General features: G+C 36.6%; 1 protein-coding gene across 5 annotated transcripts in view; it reads right to left on the minus strand.

Moving 5' to 3' along the window:
* LOC134746110 (uncharacterized) overlaps positions 1–23,274 on the minus strand; it is an 89,834-nt gene that overhangs the window by 43,960 nt on the left and 22,600 nt on the right. For 2 of the 5 annotated variants that reach the window (XM_063680366.1, XM_063680365.1), the window contains exon 2: positions 19,195–19,306. The exons of 2 other annotated variants lie outside the window; for them this stretch is intronic. In XM_063680366.1, the coding sequence (XP_063536436.1) occupies positions 19,195–19,306 (112 nt within the window). Of the gene's footprint in view, positions 1–7,721; positions 8,011–19,194; positions 19,307–23,274 lie in introns of those variants that run through there. One more of the 5 variants, XM_063680369.1, reaches the window with a different exon arrangement.

Consider the following 23,274-nt stretch of genomic DNA (forward strand, 5'->3'; position numbering starts at 1 on the left):
AGGTATTATTGTAACTTAGATTTAGTTTGGCTAGGGTTAAGATATGTATATAGATATCTGGGCAGATAGATTAAGATTTGTAAAGAAAAAGTCAACTCTCAAAAGACTCTACAAGATATGAGTAAAGGCATGATAGACCTTACTTTCACTCCACTACCACACTTCACATCTAAACACAAAATGTCACACAACATTTCATCTAAATCGGCTTCAGTAAATCAAATTTGACGATATACGGATAGCAGCGCCACCTGCCGGGTCCAATTGGTTTTTCAAACCATTCATGTATACTAAAACCTTCTTCAGAAAAAAACAAACACTTTTCTGAAATCCGCATCAAAATTTGTTTAGCCAATCGCGAGATAATCGCGGACAAACATACATACATACAGTCAAACTGAGAACTTTCTTTTTTTTAAGGCGGTTAAAAAACTGCTACAACATGTGTATATACATATAGGCCTTTACAATAGCCCGCCGATACACTTAAAATTAGAAAATATTGACATATTAAATTTAATAATAATGAAAGTGTTAATTTGCCTGGACAACTTAGCTATAAGATCTTGCCTTGTTACCATCTTGTAGCAAATAAAGATATTTTGTTTTTATTTGATTGATTTTGAATAATTTAATTCTAATGTAATCTGCTATTCGACAGCGACTCGATATAGATTAAGACAGAAAATTTCAGAGGAAACGGATTGTGTGATATGCTATGAACAAATTACAAAATATGCGATGATGTCACGAATTCATAAAAAAACAATGTGGAATATCATTAAATGAATTTAGACTTTCCTAGAGGCATGCATTAAGGCAATTTGTAGCGGTTAAGTACCTTGATTAGGTCACAAGCTCACAGGCCATCCAATGTCACGATTCAGTACATGTTTTGTAATAGCTGTGTGCCTAATGCCTACGCAGATGACAACCATCCAGGTCGGTAACTCCTAGTATTTCACTCATCGTGACTGTTGCTATAACACGTGGTTGGTTGCATTTATTTATAGTGAGTTTATTATAGCAATAGTTACATCCTTTTTACTTATCATAATAATACATTTTTGTAAAACGTTGTTGGGATTCCTTTTTAATCTTAGTTTTTAATGTAAGTACCTAACAGATGTTGCCGGTAGGATATTTTTTATCTTACTTTTTTTTTTTTTTAATCTACATATTTAAAAGGAGCCTTTATCAGTGAGACATGTCGGCTCCGTTGGGCCTCTACATTACAGTTTCAATAAGTGTTAGTATACATCAAAAAAACTGTACACGAATTTCGCAGTTTTAGATATATATATATATATATAGTATATCTTACTTGTTGTTGGGAATTTTAGAACGTGTTCATATTTTTATTTATGAGGATTCACCCACACGATATTTGCTATAGGAACTGTTCGTGATCATATACTTGTAGCTGAAATGATTCAATTCGTTCTAGCAATCAATAAGCACTATGTCCTCACTCTATGGCCGTGTTTGACCCGTCACGTGGGCGTTTAAATAAAATCGTCCACTACTAGTATAGACCGCGGGCCAGGAGCATATATCTTCAGTCATCGCCTCCCGGCTGATATTTTATCAGATGATAGTTTAGATGCTATCATGAATTAAAAAAATAGTCAGCCGGATGTATCGCGGTGGAAAGACCGTCAGTTGATGACATGAACATGTAAAAAATTTCAGTCATCGCCTCCCGATTGATATTGTGTCAGTAGTAGTTTATTTAGATGCTATTTTGAATATATTAAAAAACCGTCAGCCGGTTGTATCGCGGTGAAAAGACCGTCAGCTGGTCACATGAATCGCAAATCGCATGATCGCAAAGTAAGTATGCGTAATGCGTAATTAGTTTATTGAATCGTCTGATGGAATGCTACATGCAAAGCTTCATGATTTTGTTATCGCTATCATAAAAAGGTAAAACGCTTATTTTTTACATGTTCATGCGACCAGCTGACGTTCTTTCCAACGTGATACAACCGGTTGACGATTTTTTTTTCACAATAGTATCTATAAACTATCATCTGACAAAGTATCAAACGGGAGGCGATCACAAAATTTTTTTTTTCTACGTGTTTCGGTAGCTGCCATTCCTCAACCCACCAACGGAGCGGCAGCTAACGTCCACGAGGGTTCATCATACAGGGAGGCTATTGGTCATGAAAATATGTTCCTGGCTCGCGGTCTACTATTTCGTTCATAATCAATACAGTCTATGTAATATTCGAGAAGCTTCCAATTGATTAATATATTTACTCGTCAGCGTCTACTACAATATTACGACTCGTTTGCCACACATCGAAAGACAAGAGTTTAAGCATAATTCATTGAATTAAGGAACTGAATAGTCTCCCTCTGTGAGTATATAAGTCTAGATATAGGGTCAATAAAATAATTTAGTTTTAAGAAAATTAGTAAGTAGTTTTTACCTACGTATAATAAAATTGTAGAAGGCTAAGGCTCAGGTTTTATTCGTATTAAATCAGATCGATTCTACTTCTCATAACCTAGCGAGCTATACCCGTTGTTAAATTTGTAATATGCCGTTACGGGTAATAATTTATTTAAGGTACATTCGCGATCGGTGCAAATGTATTGTACTTGCCTTTGAATCAATTAATATTTAATCTTAAGATTTATTTTCAATTATCATCAGATCAGCGGGATGATCCAACATCGATAGGCTACGAAGATTAGGAAGAGTCATCCTGGCGAGCCCAATTGAGTTCAGACATTAAATCTGTTAGTTTGAATCACTGCGGTTGTCGTCACTGCCAACGCAGTAATTATCGCGTTCGTGTAGTCGCTACCTTCGCGGTCGTCGAGTGAGACGAACGGATTATGTCGGTTACGATTGCGAACGAACCGATCAACCGTGATGGATTGCGCTCGATCAGAAATAATAACTGAGACGTCAGGCAAGGAACCTTTACGACGATTTACTCCAGTCCAGATCTTTGAATAGATATTCCCAATCCCAATACATCTCGCAGATTTTTGCATCACTGCATAATCTACATATCCTTATTCCTGTAGTAACAATATAAAAACTCATGGACAAATTTAGAGGACAACAAAAAAACAGATTTAGTTACTGGATACAGCACCTAATTTCAAAATTTGTAATTACTTGTTTTTTGGATTCCTCTTAATTTGTCCATGAGTGTGTTATTATAATATCGCCACGTTGGCTGTCTATTTTATGCAGACTATACAATATACATTATACATACCTCATCTTAGCGCTTGGTTGCATCCTAAATCTAAAAGAAGCATAGGCTCCATTCGACCTAATTCCAAAAATATGCCTAAGAATTAGTTTTCCTTTCAAAGATTTAACAAACAGAAAAGGTATTGATGGGATTAGACTCCATCTAATGAATCAAGTTCCCCGAAGGCTTTTGAGAATGTTAATGTCCTTGTTCCTTTTATACAGATAATTGAGATAATTGGCTGCTAACAAGCCATATGAACACTATACAATAATTAAAGCCACAATGCCTGTAAATGTGACCGCGATTAACATTATGGGGGCGTAATTCCCAAAGCGTGTCAACAGATTTACTCAGTTTTATGAGCCTACATTGAGGATGTTCCAAAGCTGGCCGTATCACTAGAACGAAGATTGCATGGATTCCCCGGCGTACGGGCGACCGTTATCAGGCAATTTTGTTTCTACCTATACTGTAATAAAATGAGCTACGTCGGCACTTACACAATACGTGTCTGCTTAAGTTATATTTCTACGAAAGTAACCACATTATTCTGTTACTTATGCGCTTTGTTTGGCTTTACGTATTGCAGAAAACGTACCTTCTACCTACTACACAGCTAAAAAAAACGGTTTTCACGAATCCTACTGAGTTTTCACAAAAGTAAACACTGCACGACTCGACGTGATGTATATAATAATTCAGCATGATTAAAGTAAAAATATAAAGATAGCTTGTACGTGTAAAAGTAATCAGATGTTGCTTCGTAAATTTAGCGAGAAGGTCATGGATCCGGCATTGGAAACACCTTGAAAATATTTGCTTAAAACGAAGCGTTCTTTGCAATGCGTTCGCGGCCAGTGGTTGACTATTTATTTGATTACCTTTGCCACGATAAGTTTGTCTGTCCGACAAGGATACAATGGGTGTCGGGCTAATCAAATTAATAGTTGTGCATACGAGTACATATACCGATTGTTACAGCGAAGGAGAACCTACGAATGCCGAGCACGTCCAGCGGCGTCAGACCATGTTGTGGTAATGTTACCGCACCACTATTAAACAAAGCATTTTGAATTTATGACTAATGAGGTAAGTAAACAGGTACCTTTACTTCACCACTTACATGGAGATTAGCTTCGGGAAATAATGGCCTTAAATTTAATGCGCGACCTACTTTCAGAGTGGACTCTGAAACGCGTATTTTCACTTAGTCGGCGAGGCGCAGCGCAGGTCACATAAAACAGTATCGAGTGCGAAATATAAAACACTTAATTTTGATTTATCAAGCAGATCACGTCATTTATGAACGACATTCATACGTTGATAGGTGCTGGTCACGCAATTTTTGTGTAGTACTTATGTATATGTAAGTATGTAATAGGTACCTTTGTTTAATTTTTAATAGCGTGATAAACCTCTTACATTGTGACGAGACTTGATCACGTAAAGTAGATTTAATCTCTTTATCACACTGTAACTAAGTCAGGTAATTAGGTATCTTTACTAAAGGTATCATACTTTTTATTCACGTAACTTCCTGTTACTCACAATAGCTCATATAAGATATCTGTAGATACTTTTCAGGTTTTTCTAGTTGTCTTTGTCATAGGAAAAACATTTGCAACAGGAAAGGACATAGCCTCAAGCTCAAGAGCTCCACTTCGCAGGGTCGCGCACAATGTTGAGACTCTTTCAGCGTAACAACTCAACGTTTTTGTTTGGCTTGTCGTAAAGTGTTGAGGAATTTCACTACCGCCTTAACCGTAATAGCTACTCGCGCTTTGTCCAGATGAAAAGTTTATATCTCACAAAACGTTTATAGCGGTTGTTGGGATAAACGAACCACAAACCACAACGAGCATCATGCTCGCTTCTTTCCATGGCAAACTAAAAGAACCTTCGAATAATACTAAGGTGAGACGTGAACAAATTTAAAGTAGCCTCTGGAGCGAATAATAATCCGTCCAATTTTCTGGTCGTGACTTTGAAACACCACGCGGAAATGAAGGAGGTTAGCCACAAACCTTATTAACAAAGATCTCATTATTTCGCTTGCATTTCAACCCAAATTTTAGACGTTTTCTATTGACCATGAGCAGACTGAACGACTAATCTCTACATAATTACCTACATTGTTAGCTGCAGATTTAATAATGTCAATGTGGGAAATATGAATCCTATCGGATTACATTGGAATCGGTGTAGCATTAAGGTTGTCAAGGCGTAAGTAATGCTGCGAATTAGACAAGTAGCTGAAGATGTAGCAGACAAGCAATTACACTCACGTTTAAGTGCATTACGTAACTAGTGACACTTGAGTGCTTTAATTAAAGTTAAGAGTAACACCTGTGAGTCATTACGACGTAATTGGTAAAAGAAAAAAAAACTATTTGGTTTGTAAACACAAACAAAATATTGCTGATATGATATCATTCCAATGATCACTCGTACTTTGGATCTATTCCTGAGTAAGCAAATGATATATTGGTATTGTATCAAAACTAAAACGTAATGCGGGTATTTTTTCACGCTTACTCTCGCGTTAATGGATTGGTTATGTTTATGTACCTTTATTGTACATGACTCTGGCGGGTATGGGCCTTTTATTTTGAATCCTCCTTCTAGCTTCGTTCTCCTTAGTGCTGAGGGTCGTGACCTCCTACGTGGAGCACATGGTTCCGGATGACAGATTTCCCAGCATTCCGATCTCTTGCGACTTCTAAGGCATCATGGACCTTGATGGACAGCGATTTGCTAACCTGGTCTGACCACCGCGTTGGACTGCGGCCCCTTCTCTTTCCTTCCACCGAACCAGTGACCATGAGCTTTTCCAGGTTGTCGCCAGTCTTCCTGGCTATGTGTGTGCGTGTGTGTGGTTTATTTCGAATAAAATTGTTAATACCTTCTCAATATCACATGTAGGGATCATTGGGCAATGCAATCGGCTCACGTATTGCAACCGTCCGGATTTTCGCACGTTCGTATCTGCCGTACGCTAACTGTTGAGAATATCTCATTGTGCAGGAAACCAGTCAGGGCCGTTCTGTTCGCAGATCTGGTTTGCGCGTCAACAGTGAGAGTGGAGCTCTTGCCCGCTCCAACAGGATATAAATATCTAACTATTCATTCATATGGATGACCTTGCAAAATACTACAGAGCGCTTGGATATTTATTAGCTTTTATAGATGTAAAACTTGATCACAAATTAGCACCTTTCTCTTATTTAATGACACTTTCGACAATAAACTCTGAATCCTGTCTAGGCGTTTATTATCTGATGGTCTAGAGATCAATTCTTCATTTAAAAGTTGATGAATTGGTAGGTACTAATTTGGAATTGTATGGTTCGTACACCGTACTTACTTCTGCTAGCGTAACTAATGTACGAGTAAATATGTGTAAGATCGACGCGATGCTGTGATATTATTACCTATGCTTACATTGAGAATTATATTTGAATTAAATAGTGATAAAGAGAATAAAGACTAGTCAATACTGCTGCTGTGGGTAATTAGGATAATATTAGCCTTGACATGACACTTTTTCTCGTAGTAGATATCAGTAGTAGTTGTGACGGAGCATCTTGCTGTGCTTCTTTTTTTGATGTTAATTACTAATTACCTTTGTAATCAAGCGTCATAGATTCAACTACTTTCTGTCTGACAAGTAAGTCAAGTAACCTTCATTTAGCTATTTGTCATTTAGTTGCCACAATTTGTTGAGAAACGGGTAGTTATCACCGAGTAATCTTAATGTTTATAAACAACCATATTGAGTGTAATGTGTATGTGATAAATATAGTCTGAGGAGTGATGACTATACCTGGGCATGTAAATTTCCAGCCAGTAGGTAGCAGGCAACTAACAAAAACATTTTTTGTATCCGATATAAACAAAAAGCATTTCGCCTTTTCACTTTTGCGTACTTGACAGTAAAGATTTATAAAACGCTTACTTACTTATAAATAACATTCGTATAATGTCCGTTCCTAATTTCAGTACTATGGAAGAATTGGGAAAATACAGAGGAAATACAAATTTCTAGCAGGAGGCGCCAATGTTAAATGAACTTGTAAACAGAAAGCGTAAACAAATCGCTGGCGCTGAGGTGGAAACGTCATGAAACAGCAGTCAGTGGCGCAAACAATAAGACGAATGACCCGCGAAAATTGTCAAAACCAAATGTCATTCGTTGAAAGTTGATAATTTTAAGAAGTTCAATGTTTTGTAAGGTACCGTTGTTCGTTTGTTTGTTTTGAATTTGTTTAACCGAGTTCACGTAAGTGTTACGCAGCCGTTTTAGTAACGCGTTAAAATTAGGTATTACAAAACAATGGCAGTTAAAGAAGCCTGATAAGTTCGTTAAGCTTATACTTGCTAACGTTCGTGGGCTACTTGTACATGTTGCACGATAATAATGCAGCTACTATATACGGTGCGTGGCGTAGAGTAACTGGGTAGTGTGTACGAAAAAAACTCCTGGGCATCTCATCTCACCTGCTCCACAAGTATTCCTCCAAAAGTCTGCAAACTTGCTGCACGCGCTCATCTCGATCGAGCGTCACTTCGCACTAATGCCAATGTATTTATAAACTTCACTTGTACAGTTTCGCAATCCTTCAGCTCAGGTCAGGCTACGGGAAACTTGCAATGGTGAATTCGCAAACATGCCGGCCGGGCCTACGCGTGTACCGTTGTGTAGAAACCTACCGGAGGCACTGTCATCGTACGCGCTGCGTGGAGCGAACTCGCGGGGCGGCGTGCTACCGACGCGACTGCCTTCGTGCGACTACTACGATAGTGGCCGGCGCCGAGCCGCCAGCGGAGCGCAAGCACCGCGGCCGTGGCAGACGCGTTATTAACGTTTACCCGCGGGGAAATGGGACGATTAGAGGGGTGACGTGTTGGGATTTGATTTGCCAGGGCTGTGCACAAGGAGCACCATTAGGCTTTTTATTATCAGGGTTCCGTAACCAAAATAGCAAATACGGAATATTAATTTTATTTTTATTACTTATTTTATTAAAAATAATTAGTGGGGGCAGTCCATACACGAGTAACTAGAAGTAAAAAAATATTTATTAAAAATCGTTGTGACTTTTTATAGGTCTTTAAAAACAACTTTAAGGTTTCTAAACTCTAAATTTCTACGAAATTCCAAAAAATTGTGCCCCTTAAGTGCCGCGAAAGTACGCACTTTTGATTGTATGGTTTTTTATATCGTATGAAAGTACGTAACGGAACGCTTCTGCGTGGCCCGATACGCACTTAGACAGTTTATTAGGATAGAGCATGCTAGACCTCTTGCTGTCTTGCTGTTCGACTGAATATCCTATAGATACAGTACAATAATTATACTTATACATGCTACGCGGAAATTGAAAATAAATAGTTGTGCAAGTTACCAGTTTTGTCATAAGTCATAACTGTTATTATTTCTTTGAATACAAATGCAGTTCAATAACTTCCTGCATGGAAATTGGAATACCTAATAATAAGACTACGATAGCATCATCGACCAAAATCATCAAAATTCAATCAAAATTGAACATAATAAAATTGTGATACTGTGGCAAGATCGTTATTGCAGAAAATGAGAGGATTATTTTGTGGTGGCTGCAATCGACGGTGAGCCTCCGGTGGCTGGCGCGAAAATTGGATCAACAGCTCGTTACACGTTCATCTATCCACTAAACATCTAACTAGACTACATTCTATATTTCACCCAGATTCCGATTTAGCTGTAAGATTTCGAGGATATAACAAATATACAAGCTGTATGGACTCTTGTATATTACCGAACAAAATTCGCGTAGTCTCTTTAATGACTAACTCCGCTGAACTAAGTAACTAACTTTTTAACTCCGCTGAAATATTTTTCATATACTGTTTATGTAAAATTAAGTAGGCCTACAACTTATAGAATTTTTGTTGTAACGGATGTAAATAAGCACTGGTTCTTAGACAAAAAATCCGGCTGCTACACTATATGTAACACAAGCAAATATTTAATCATTATTAAGCTCAGGTAAATCTCTCACGACTTGAAATAATAATTTAATTACAAGGTGCTTACTTCAAATTAGGTAATTTAAGCGATGATTAAATACTTAGAATATTCCCATACAAAAGAGTTCAACGAACTTAAATCCGCGGGTCCGGAACTGCTCTGCTGTTCCCATCGCTTAACGCACACTCGACTCAGAAGAACCAATATACAAGTGAATCCCATTGTTCATAAGTACGTATTCGTGATTAAAGATTACGCATATATGTAGTAGTAGTAGTAGTAGTAGTAGTAGTAGTAGTAGTAGTAGTGTAGGTGAATCGGAGTAAAATGACCTCGAGACAGTCGCGGTTATGCTGGTTCCATCGACTAGCTCGGTAACGATTGCAATGATCCGTGGTCCGCTATTCCATCGGGTAAAGAGACCGGACACTGAGGTCGTGATCACCCACTCAGCAATTATTGATTGTACCATAGCTGGGGCATAAACGCAATAATTTACGCGAACGAGTCATACACGTGAATTAATGAGGTTTAATCGAGTTCTACTAGAGTGCTACTAGCCTTCTAAGTCTAACCTAGGCTGGCGTGCACAGTTCTCAGTCCCACATTCCACTTTCGCATGGCTTCAGCATTTGTATGAGCTAACTATGTGCGGTGCGAAGTATGTGGTGGGGGAACTAAGTGTAGTGATTATTCTCGAGTTGGCATTTTTTTAACCGCCTCTGTTAAGTGGCATATACTTACCGCTGGTACACGCAGCCAAAGCAAGCAAAGGTCATACAGACATAATACGACAAAATTAGTCACCCTATTTCCCGATAGTTAAGAGCACTGGAACCTAACTTGAGAGAATGAGAATGAGAATGAGAAAGTTGTAAAATATACCTATCGGCCAAAATAGTTCTAGTTGTAAAATATACATATCGGCCAAAACAGTTCTGATGAAAACAAAATTGTAGATTCATGCGTTGGTAATGTATCGCTTTATATATTTTAACACTTACTGTCCGTGCTTTACATGACATGCACCGTCAAACTACTCTGTCAAGTCTACGTGACGTCAGATATGGATGGCTCTATACATTTACAGTACATTTGGTACTACTTTCTCGCACTAGTGCGTAAAAGAGTACGAATTTCCTCTTTTCCGCACTTGTATCGTAAATAACTATTGTGCATTACCTGTAATGCACGGACGTATCGATCCATGTCAGCAGTTAAAGTGTTACTATAAAAGTTAAAATTAGCATACATTTTTCATATCAATCAATCAATCAATCAATCAAATGTTTTATTCGTGATAAACTTAAAACTAAAATTACATACAAAAGTATAACTAAAGCTATAGGAATTTATAAAATAGGTAGGAGTTGAAGTTTACCACGAAATGGTCTCGCCTCAGCATAATGCTGACCGGTCAGCGCTGATCTTCCGGCGGGACCAATTTGGGTCACGATCGCAGCCGTACGACACGGCCCAACCATAAGCTGAACGCAGCCTTTGCAGCAGCAACCAGCGCCATCTTGTCTACTGTCCATATAATTATGCATCACCGATAATCGCTTAATTTACCCGGAGTGGCTTAGACTCTGAAACTGCATCTAGCTGCATAAAGTAATTGCCTATTTAAAACTGTTGACATTTAGGAGAAATCGTTTATGCAAATTAACATTAGTATTTATCAAGCGCAATACCAGTTAATAATACATTAAATTTATAATTCCTGATTGAATGCTTAAAAATACCTATGTACTCAAGCACACAATAATAATCCAAGATTATATGTTGTTATAATCCAATCTTTATTATTTTATCTTTCAATCTATCACACTATGACTATGTCTGAATCAAATATTATCCTCACCATATTGTTATTTATTGCATTAAAATATAAATAACAAACATGCGAGACACGCTACAAATAAACTATTTCTTTGTTAAAGAAAACAAATATAATGTTTTGATATGTAAGATTGAACAATATTAATAAGTTACTATTACTAATCATAACAGAAGATAATTTTGTAGTGACCTACATGATAAGATGGGTGACTGGAGCCAAGATATATACTTTTACAACAGCTGAATATGTCACTTCGTAGAATATATTATAAAAAAGAAGATTTTGAAGATTTTTTGATGTATCAAGATCAAGATACGACTCAAGTTGCCAAAATTGTCTTTGTCTATCGTTTTAAAATAACGTTAGGGAGAGTAGCCCGAAGCGGGTAGGCGCTGTTTTATTTGATGATGGAAAGTAAAGAAATTGATGAATTTGATAAGACCACGAAAGGAATGTTTCATCTGATAATTCTTAAACTAATATATCATAGTGATTAGTGTTGATAAAACTATATTATTTTGGTATTTTTCAACTACTAAAGAGGATAAAAATTCGGGTGCTGTTCTCTACGGTTTTGATTTTATTATTGTTAGACTAAAAATCGTTCTCTGGGGAAAAGCGGGTACCTACTTGGAGAGTTGTGGTTTTATGTTAAGCTGCATACTTACTAATGCAGCGTTATTTAAAAGTAACCCGCATATCAGACTCGAGTTGGTCAAGGCTTAGTAGGCTTAGTAGGTTGGTATCTACCAGAATTTTTGACATTATATAAATAACTATTCTGTCTACTTTTATCTTTTGTTTAACACGTTTCATGAATCCTTACCATTTGTACTTTATTGCTAGAGTTAGACCAAGGCACGTCTGCAACGATTTTTTAGCACACGCAGTGCAAACGTCAAACTTCTACGAAATTATGACGAATAAATAACACTTGCACTGCGTATGCTATCAAAATCGTTGCAGATTCTTCTCGGTCTAACTCGACGTTGTTATGGTCCCATGATTGTAAATGGCCCCACTGACATTTTTACTATTTATTTCAAGATTTGAAATTTAGATAGGTAGCAAACAACAGAGCCAACCACCGCCTATCATCTATGACCTCGTAACTAAACATGGTAATAGCAGTGTGAGAATAAGTCTATTCTCGGCAATAGTAATTAAATTACCAAGAACGTCACCGCACGCGCGACCTCACCTCCATATAGCGTTTTGATTCCGTGGAACTGTAACGCTGTAGGTACTCAAGACATAAATAAAATGAAAGCAGTTCCCCGGAAGCTCGTAACACTATGCACATGATGGACCCATCTGTGTATATAGGACAGTCAGCAGCAGAAGTAGCTAAGCGGGCGAGATGTCCAAAAATATTCGAAATGAACTGAACAACTCTATTGTTAATAAAATAAGAGCGTGTGCAAATAGGTTTTAATACCTAGCTCGCTTATCTAAGATTGTACTAAGACCCAAACTGGTTTCGCGATTTACAAAAAAAAACTTGCAAGGAATATGTCAGGAAGGAAGGAAAGGAACTTAAACAAAAGTTGACACTACCTATATAAAACCTTGTATATCAATTCTAAAGAAAAGGTACCAACTTAGTTCCGATTCCTGTCCTTTTCGATTTGCTATGGTGTATATGTACTTGTGTGTGTGTGTGTGTGTGTGTGTGTGTGTGTGTGTGTGTGTGTGTGTGTGTGTGTGTGTGTGTGTGTGTGTCGAATGTATCTAATACCATACATCCATCTTATCCTTACCTTAGGTACTTCCTGTAGATTTACTATTGTATTGAGCTAATTATTATTAAAAGGTCCACTGCGTATAATATTTCTGCACATGTAAGCGTTCACAAACACGAGGCAACTAATTTTAATCATTTTTCCGTTTCAAATTTCCATGCCATAAACTGATTGCATAAAGTATAATAATAATATAAACTGATTACAATGGTTTTGTTATACTTCCATTTTTATAGTATTTTGGGATACCTCTGTAGGTGTTCTAATATAAGGAAAACAAGATTGTCATAACATAAAGTCAATCAAAACCAATCCGGAATACATCTTAATTACTAACTTAATTAAAGTTGATGTCGTCGACCTTAATAAGCCGTAGCACTTACGAGAGTTACGAGTCAAGACAATTAATAGTACTTTAGCGTTCATTACGTCCGCAGCCGCGCGTTAAGCTTGTTTGTAGTGCAGCGTCACATGCTAATTAGGTAACGTACGGATTTAAATAGTAAGGGCAACCTATTGATGTTACGTTCTCGAAACCTATAAATTATTGAAGACTGCAATCGTGCTCCAGAAAACAATGTAGGTTTAATAAGGCCAGCCAGGTTAGTGTAAAAGCTTAACGAATTAACCAACAAATATATTGGATTAAAAAATAAAGGCACCATAAGGTAAAATGTAGCAAATATTTTAACCAACACACCGAACACTAAAATAATGATCGAATCACCGTTTCCTTAGGTCACCGATTCAGGAATGAGGATATCCGTAAAATAACCAAGGTATTTAAAAGCTATTGACGTATCCAAGTATAGCTCTCACGGAATAGGCTTTTAACTGATAGGTAAATCATTTAATCTACCCAATCCCATCTTCTATAGAATGGGGTAGATTAAATTATGACTAGAAACCGGTAGATGTGTGATTGATAATCTTAGGTATATAAGTAACATAAAGAAATGACCCTTTGAACCTTTTTATGTGCTTTATTCTCAAGCGCATACATATAGCAAAAATAATCAATTTACAGGTATATGCGTAGATAGGTACAGGGAGATTATGAACATATGTGCATAACACGCGTGGAGTTATTTGTCAAATACCTAGGTATGATCGGTAGTTCTTGATGTGAGAAGACGTAAATTCAGTGGACGTATAAGATGGTCGAGCTTTTATTGTCATCTAGATGATCGCTTTCTAAAAATAAGTATGTAAATGCGAGATGACGCATGGTATGATATAATTAGAGGTGCAATCATAATAAACATAGGTACATTAGTGATTTTTTTAATTAAATGAAAAATGAAAAAATTCACAACTTCGTGCAAGATTCGAACTTGCGACCTTTTAGAAGTTTCGATAGCTCATTTCGTTAAGAGCGATTGGACAAAACTAAAAGAAGGTACTTTAATTATTTACATATAAGGCTACTATTTTAGAACTGTGACCTAAATAATATAAATACAGTATGTATGTATAGTCCTTATTGAAATCTAGACAAGACCGCAAGTTCTCTTCCGTACTGGGTAATGGAGTAAGTAATTATTGTATTAATGTATATTGGATTGTTTGTGACGAATATTAATAAGTGAACAGGTTATGCGGCATTTACAGTGGTAGCGTAGGTAATGCGCACACGTAAGATTTAAATCAGTAAGGTATACAAATATGTTAAAATAATACAAGCATGTCAAAGTTTATGCACGAATAAAATCAGCGCTCATGAAGTAATTATAATATGTAGCCGCGGTATACCAACTGACGAAAACCCACTTATTCTTCGCTATAGCAGAGTTACAAGATTTGGCGTTTCACATGTACGCAGCGAAATAAATAAATTTTACTGTTTATTGTGTGAGTAGCAGAAAAATAAACACACAAATATAATAATATAATATAATATTGAAATCAGTTATACTGTTGTCGCAATATGCACTGTAACGGCTTATCTCGTTCGTATGTATAAGTAGGAACATGCAAGCATCGGTGAAGGCCGGCCAGCTGCTAAAGGAAGCGGGAAGTATGGGACGATGACGTGGTCGGTGACCGATGTCGTCAGCTCAACGAAGTTGGTGCCACAGGGCGAGCAAGGGCAAGTTGGGTAGGCGGGGACAACAATGTTGCTGTGGTTTTCAGAGTTAACAAAAAACGCCTTTATAGAAAGTAAATACCTATCCAGGTATAAATAACAGGCAGGTCCACCTTCGCTAACCTCTGGTAGGTGAGTGCGGCTTCTAAGCTGGAGGTCGTGGGTCCAAACTCCGTCTGGTACCAATGAGTTCTTCGGGAATGAACTCTATACCACCCGCTCTAGGACAAATAAACATTTTGAGTTTGAGTTCCTATCAATTACCCATGCTATTCAAGATGTTTAAGACGATATTATTTTGAATATTGATATGAATGTTTGAATATTGATAAATATTTCTATCAATTTATGAATTTGCGAAACTAACTTTTACCGCCAGACAAACACCCAATTATTAATATTAAGATAACATATCAGTGGTATTTCCAAGTCATAAACATAAAACATATGCCCTTGTGCAGAATTACACTAAAAATGTGTATCATATTCCATTCCTACATTGTTTGTAGTATAGACTAGTCTAGTGAATATCATGAAAACAACACGTGTGAGAGGCCTGACAACGAATTTGGTAACAAGTTTTATTTGTCGTTATGAGTCCACTTTGTTACCCAGGTTCAATATTTATAACTCATACTATTACGACGTCTTTAGATACTGTTACCCTAGAACATTTTCTTAAAAAGAATATGAAACACAATATTATATCTATAGGAATAAGCCAACCACGTCTAAAATGTGTGATCTTTAGATTGTAGACTTAAGTACTTATTCTAGTTATTAAATCGCGAGGATACTATTCTCCTTTCCTTTCGCAACAAACCTGAAATAGAAAGGAATATTGCCGTAACCTCACAGAACTGAGTACCGATTGTGGGCGCAGCGAAAGCTCGACGTGACGAGTCAGGGCTCAGGGGCGACCTACGCACGATCAGTTTAGTTCACAATTGACCATGAACTTTTCTCTACTATAACCAGAGAGAATAGAGTGTATAGAGCGTTATTGTCATACTAAATTGTGTAGTCACACTAAATTTACTGTCATCTTTCGACACAGGATAAAAACTGAAAATGATTAAAATATATATATATATATATATATATAGATAAATTATATATATTTTTATTTTCTAGGGTTCCGTACTACCGATAGGGTAAAAACGGGACTCTATTACTAAGACTCCGCTGTCCGTCTGTCTGTCTGTCACCAGGCTGTATCTCATGAACCGTGATAGCTAGACAGTTGAAATTTTCACAGATGGTGTATTTCTGTTGCCGCTATAACAACAAATACTAAAAAGTACGGAACCCTCGGTGCGCGAGTCCGACTCGCACTTGGCCGGTTTTTTAAGAACGCCATATGATTTTGACCTATGTTTTTTCACTGATATGTGTTAAAATTGTTAAATATCAATCGGTGTCGCCACAGTCATCTACACGAGTAGTCAAGTATAGGCCAAAGGTATGGCGTCATCTATTCGAGCATACATTTTTCTTGATTTTCCGAGGCACGTTTTTTCCTTTACTTATCTTATACGGAGTTACATATATCTTTGGTATAACTTAACTTAAATTTTAGTAACATAATAGGGTAATTTCAAGTCAGACTATATAGTTTAACTATTAGCTCTGCGTCTACGGAGGCGATTCGAACAGTAAAGGGGCCCACTGACTATCAGTCCGTCGGACGATATCGGCCTGTCAGTTAGAACAAAAATTTGACAGTTCCGAACAATTGACAGGCCGATATCGTCCGGCGGACTGATAGTCAGTGGGCCCCTTAAGCGTTGTGAAACTTATAAGCATCCGAAATTCGAGCAGTATCTAGTCTCAGCCTCCAATGAAACAATGAAACACGATCTCAAGATACAGATAATAACTATTACATGTGCGTATACGGAGAGCACCTTAATACTGGGTTGGCTAACAATTCGATTCAACTGCCCGGTTGGTTTAACAGCCCAGAGGGCCTACGTTCGACGTGTTGCCTCTCTGTCGCACATGTAAATTTGTAAGTAAGTGTGACAGGGAAGCAACACGTCGAAACGTGGTTTGCGGTAGGCCCTGAGTACCCGTACCATGAATCACTGACGGTGTCAAAACTGACATATACGCTAACGCTACGTGCTTAACTTTCTATACATCTCGCTCGCACTAATATGCGACTACGAGCGAGATGCATTGAAAGTAAGTTACGTTCTCGATAGCGTTTACGTCAGTGCCAAACTGCTGATAGCGACACAGGACAAGACCACCTTCGAAACGGTTCGATTCCGATAACCCACTCGCAGTTCATTGTCGTCACATATTGACCCACCCATTAATTGTATTTACTTGTCGCTATCTTATTCTAAATATATACATTTTTAAATAACAACTCTCACCCTTTAAATCTTTTTTGTAGCTTAGTTTATCGTAGCATACATTACTAACTTACGAAAACAGTTTAATTAGACAGTTTGTTAAAAAAGGCTTTACCTTGCATTCATTCACATAGTAGCTACAATTCTGAGATCACTATGTGTATGTCGTGTAACATGCTCGCTTCCCACACCAGCGCACTACCTTATACGCATGTACAGCCACGGTCATAAATATGTGTACACGTTTTCTTCTTATTTCAACAACGTAAAGTGCAAAAGTGTACGCATTTATGACTGTCATTGTACCCATATTCGGTATTGGAAATTGGAAGACGATTTCTGTTTGTTACTAAACATATAATATAAAAATGTGTGTCAACTTGTTAAGTAAGGTACCTAATTTAATGTACTTATATAAATATCAAATGTAATGTCATAAATAATTTAACAGTTATAATCAAATGTTATAAATAATTTAACAGTTCAATACACAATTATTGATAGTTTTTAAGGAATTCTAAAAAAGATGGCAAACTTTTGCTTACCTCAGGAGTCAATTTTTGAAGAGGGTGTTTTTTTTATTTTTGGAAAATCAGATTTATAATCATCGTTTTAGGAAGGGTTTTTACAACAAAAAATATACTGTACGAGGCACCACTCTAATTTTTATAGTCAGCTAGATATGGACGTTTAAATATCGACATTTGTATGGCACTATTCAGGTATTGGCAATGTTAAAATGTTTATGGTATGGTATTCAGAATATTTTATAACACGATTTGCCGCACGGTAGAAAGGAAGGTTCAGTAGCGGCAAATAATCTATCATATTTTTCAGATACATTTGCATATTTTTTTTAATATTTCTCAAAAACGGCTTCAGGGATTTTAATGAATTTTTTACAATAAAGGGGCGGAAGAAAACGACAACTCGATTAAGCTATGGTTCATTTTGAAAAAAAAATACCCTTTCGCGGTAGCCTGGGGGTATTAAACAGTAAAGTAAATAACAATGCGATTTAATTTTTAAACCCTAGGCAAACGAGGCAGAAAAATCGATCCATCTAGGTTTTATTGTTGGTAAGATTATATTTTGAGTGTTTTTAAAATAAGAAATACAATATTTATAAGTTTTATAACATACATTAATTAGGGTATGTGAAGTCCCCAATCCGCATTGTGCTGACGTGATTGCCCACGTTGCCACGTGCAGTGGGACGTAAGTATATATATATATATATAGTCTAATTTCATGAATTTTTGAGTGAATTCCTGCAAAAAGTAGCAGTATGATAGATTTTTTGCCGCTACTAAAACTATTTCGAAGGTTTAGTATTTTCATCAATATTTTCGTTGTTTGTACATGTATTAGTATTAACGTCACCTGGAGAAAATTGCTATGACACTTCATACACGCGTACGCAATACTTAAATGTGCTTGAAGGCTAACTGACTGTTACTAATTAAAATAAACCGATAAGAACAAATACTAGGAAACCCGTGTACCGGAATTGCATAACCTTATTCCGTCATACGATAAATTACAAAGAGTAGTTTACATGAAAAACTTATTTAATAATTACCATAAAAAGCTGTTTAAGTTTATACAACTCTGCTATCCTGTACCATTACACGATTATAACTAATATGCAATATACATATTTAGTAAAAAAGGGTTTTCGAAAACATCGATAACGATTTTGATATTTTGATTCCCTGAGGGCGAGCTTTCTCCTGTCAGCTAACTTTCTGCATTGTGGTAATAAGCGTTGGTGCGCTTAGATTAGAATCGACAACCGGCCGGTCGCCTTGTGAATCGCACGAGGGTACGCATTCTTACTTCCTCCATCCCCACTGTATAAGTGTTGTTGTTGTTGACACGTGTCAACAAACATTATTTATTGTGGCAATAAGTGAACATACATACCTATCTGCGAGACGTGGTAGCCGGCCGACTCGACAACCCGCGGGTCGCCTTGGGACTCGCGCCGTCGACACGATCGAGCGCGCGCATTTTCATTTCCTTCATCTCCACTTACCTGTTGACAAATCATTCACATCCTTAACTAAACTTCCATTTTTTTCTACAAAATTTGTACCAAATTAGTAATAACAATAAGTGTAAAATTTATCTTTGATATATGGACAGCGGTACCTACTCCACGCCATACTGTTTCTAAATTATTTATGGACGTTACTATTTTACTATTTACTTATAGAAAATATTCACATTTAAAATAGAGTATGTGAATTGTTTTTAAAGATAATTTATTATTTAGGCGGGATGTGTATACCGCCTCTAATTGTAAATGACGTTACGTTATGATTTGACAGTAAGTATGGAAAAAATTGCATTTTTTGCACAAGTTGATCATAAAATTTATAAATATAGGTGAGCAAACACAAAGTCAAAACAACAATTCATTGAACAATTGGTTTAAGACTTTTTTAAACTTTGATTCTGGCTCGAAACTACCTGTTTAAAATAAAAACTAAATCAAGGATTCAATTAATATAAACGATGAATATACTATACCTGGACAAATTTATATATTTGTATGATCACACTGAAACTAAAACGGTGTTATTTAGTTTTATATTATATCACACGTGCCAAATGTCAATGCCAAACGTGTTCAAATAGTTTCTTTGCCAAGTTACGGGTACATACGACTTCTTTATGTTGAAAATCAATTCAATGTATGAATGCCCGAACGTAATCCAACCCTCTTATAAAACATTTCATAAACGAGTAAATCAATCGGGAGTGTAATCAATACCTAATAAAAGTAATAAAATAAATCTAGTTCAATCTAGGCATATTTGTAATAAAGTATGTTTATTTATGAAGCCATGGTTCGCCCGGTGCATGGTTCGTTTGAGAGGTTGAACCTTGACACCATCCCTAAATAGACAACTATAAATACGCGCTCATTGGATTGATGAGAGTCGGTTCATACCTACTTCGTTATATTACGACTAATCCAATCGGAATTAGTTTTAAAATATTGATCCTGCTACTTTGGTTCATGGGCCGGTTTACAATCCGAATCGCGTGTCCAGCCAGCCAAGTTAAAAAAAAAGGAACTGGCGACGCAGCAACCGTGTGTAATATTACACGAACCATTTCGAGCTACTTTTGTTTGACCCCTTCACAACATGAAACCTATTTAACCTACACACATGAGATTTGGCACATTTGTCTAAAATACAAAATTTCATAAACGTAGCTCAAACAGTTATTGATTACTTAACGTTTAAAACCGATATTTTTGTGTTTGGCATGTGTCTGACTGACTTGTATTACCAAAACCTAATCCACTTCCAGATGACCTTGAAACTTGATATTTGGCATCAAGGTCTACCTAATAATAGTCTATATTAGGCGTATGCATACAAAGGAAAATATCTAAAACCTGAAAATTTTTGACAATTAAATTGACCGCGCGTTACCGAGGGTCTCCTTTTCAGCTTGGGCAAAACTGCTTTCATGATGAATACTATAGTAATTTCTGTACAAAAAGTAATGATATCCCAACAAAAACATAAATGTGGAATGACAGCCAAGTTTAATATTAAGAATATGTATCGTTGTTGACTCGCCGACAAAAGAATTTAAATATATCTATATCGGTGCCAAGTTCTGTGCTGTGTAGAAAATCCTGAGATTATAAAGGATTTTCCTTAGCTAGTTTTTACGTATAATTGGCTATTATATATTATTTGTCTATGTTACTTTTCTAAAATTTGGTTTGTTGGTAAAAACTAGCCAAGTCAAATCCTTTATAATTTCAGGATTTTCTACACAGCACAGAACTAGATCTCAATTCCCGCAAAGAAAATTTCTTAATTTATTTGACGTTAGTAATGTTTGCACAAAAATCGCAATCAATTGTTTCATTCGTTAGGCGACTTACTCATGTCTTCAGTGTACTAAACAAAATGCATGTTACACAAATCAAAATCCACGAGAATGTGACCAAACCGAAACCTTGCGGTTTTCCAATAGCACTGTATTGCAACAGTGGCCAATTAACGCTGAGCAGTTTCATAAAGCAAGCATCGAACGATTGAATCTGAACGATATGTGAATCAAATTTAAATAGAACCTTCGCAAAGAACCATTTTCAATACAGTCTTTTCAATACTTGGACTGTGATTCGTAGAGCCTAACCTAGCACTATACTGAGGTGAACCAGTAAATTAAGGCATATTATGTAGTAGATTGTTTCAAGTATTAGCGGAAGTGGCGAAATATATGAAGCAGTTTGCACTTATGTTTCAGGCGACGCCGCTTGGACGCACTTGTGGCTACTTCCCAAAAAGGGGGGGGGGAAAGGTCATGAAAGGTGGCTTCGGCGCGGCGGTCGAGTTCGCGCTCGGTTTCTAAGTACCTGGAGCTATCAGGTAAAATTTGCTATCTCTTTCGTATAAATTATTTTGGGATGAGGAACTCATTTATAAAGTAAATAGTAATCGCTTTACTTTTTTTGTATATAAAAAAAAGGTTTTTACAAAAAAATAAAAATATATATTTTTGTCACTATTTTGCCCTTCAAAATCATAGTATGGCGATTTGCACTAAATAAAAATTTTGATATTTTAGTCCATTCCATTTTTATTCTAAAAGTATAATTTCAAACATGTACAATTCATGTACATTTATTATATTCAAAATGCGGTGACGACTTCCATACAAATGTATAAATATAATGCCTTTAATATGCGGTTTTGCCTTTTTTTTGGTTATTTTTTTATTTTATTTTCTTCCATACAAATTCACCCCCAACTTTAATCGCTTGATGTTGATAAATTTTATTTTATTATAAACTTATTGAGCCTCTTGTATGTACCTAATTTAGATTAAGAATGCTAGCTACCATGGAGGTAGTTAATGTCACTTGATAGTCAAAAAACATAGAATTGTAAATATAAATAGGGTCTCGTTTATTGGTTCGCATAATCAAACGCTCGCCATCGCCGGACGAGCAACGAGAACTGTCCACATTCGCGTGCTCGCGGTCCGATTGCAATTGCACCGCTTTGTTTGCCGACGTCGACTCAATTAACGACGCCGGGCCCGGCAGGGCTTCCGTCAAACTCACAAAGGGTTAAATTAAAATGTTATTACTGACAATGTAAATGACACTTTGTCATTTTTTTACTGTCTGCTCTTGGTTATTGCTGTCGGTGGTGGATATATGCCTTTATCAGTGGCGCTTTGTAGTCTCGGAGGAAGATATCACTTATATTGGATTCGTAAACGAGAAGAGCCGTTGGGTTCAAATTGATACAATGTTTATCTCTTTATCTTAATCGTACAAAAATTGTTATTTGTAAGAAGTAAGGAAAAAAGTGTCTTAAATATGTCGTAAGCTAATCTCGTAGCGCTACGCCGTAGCCCGTAGAAGGTAATTTCCTGATTAGTAGCTATAAAATTTTGTCAATGTGAAAAAAAAGTGCAGTTATAGCATAATAGGCACAATAGAAAGTGTGATGCCAAGACTAAAAAAAAATATTTTATTAGGTATTAGAATAGCGAGGCTTCGCTTACATGACGGATATGATACATATACATACGGGCATACGTTGAATGTTCTTTTTTCGTACAACTGAAATAAATTAAATCTAGACCTGAATCTAGGTCGAAAGGCCAATGTCTATTTCACGTCCTATTAAAGTTTTGTCATACATTGTTTTAACAGAATTAAGATAACTTTTTTCTCATTCTATACCCTAACTGAATGAACAGTGTAGTGACAATGGAAGGTGGTGGGGGTTTTCTAAAATTATCCTTAGGGATCGATCCCGCAGTCTGCAGTCTAGACGGGCATATAGGAAGCGGAAAACGTACAAACTTGAATTATATACCTACTTATTTTAGACAAGATTCTGTATAGGCAGTAAGAGCCTATTTTATTAAGGTAGGGCACTCAAGGTCTATTAACACATTGCTTATTATTACATCATTTGTATATGACTGTTTGTAGCCTAAATAAAAAATATA

This window comes from Cydia strobilella, chromosome 12 (assembly GCF_947568885.1).
Source record: "Cydia strobilella chromosome 12, ilCydStro3.1, whole genome shotgun sequence".
NCBI classification, from domain to species: domain Eukaryota; kingdom Metazoa; phylum Arthropoda; class Insecta; order Lepidoptera; family Tortricidae; genus Cydia; species Cydia strobilella.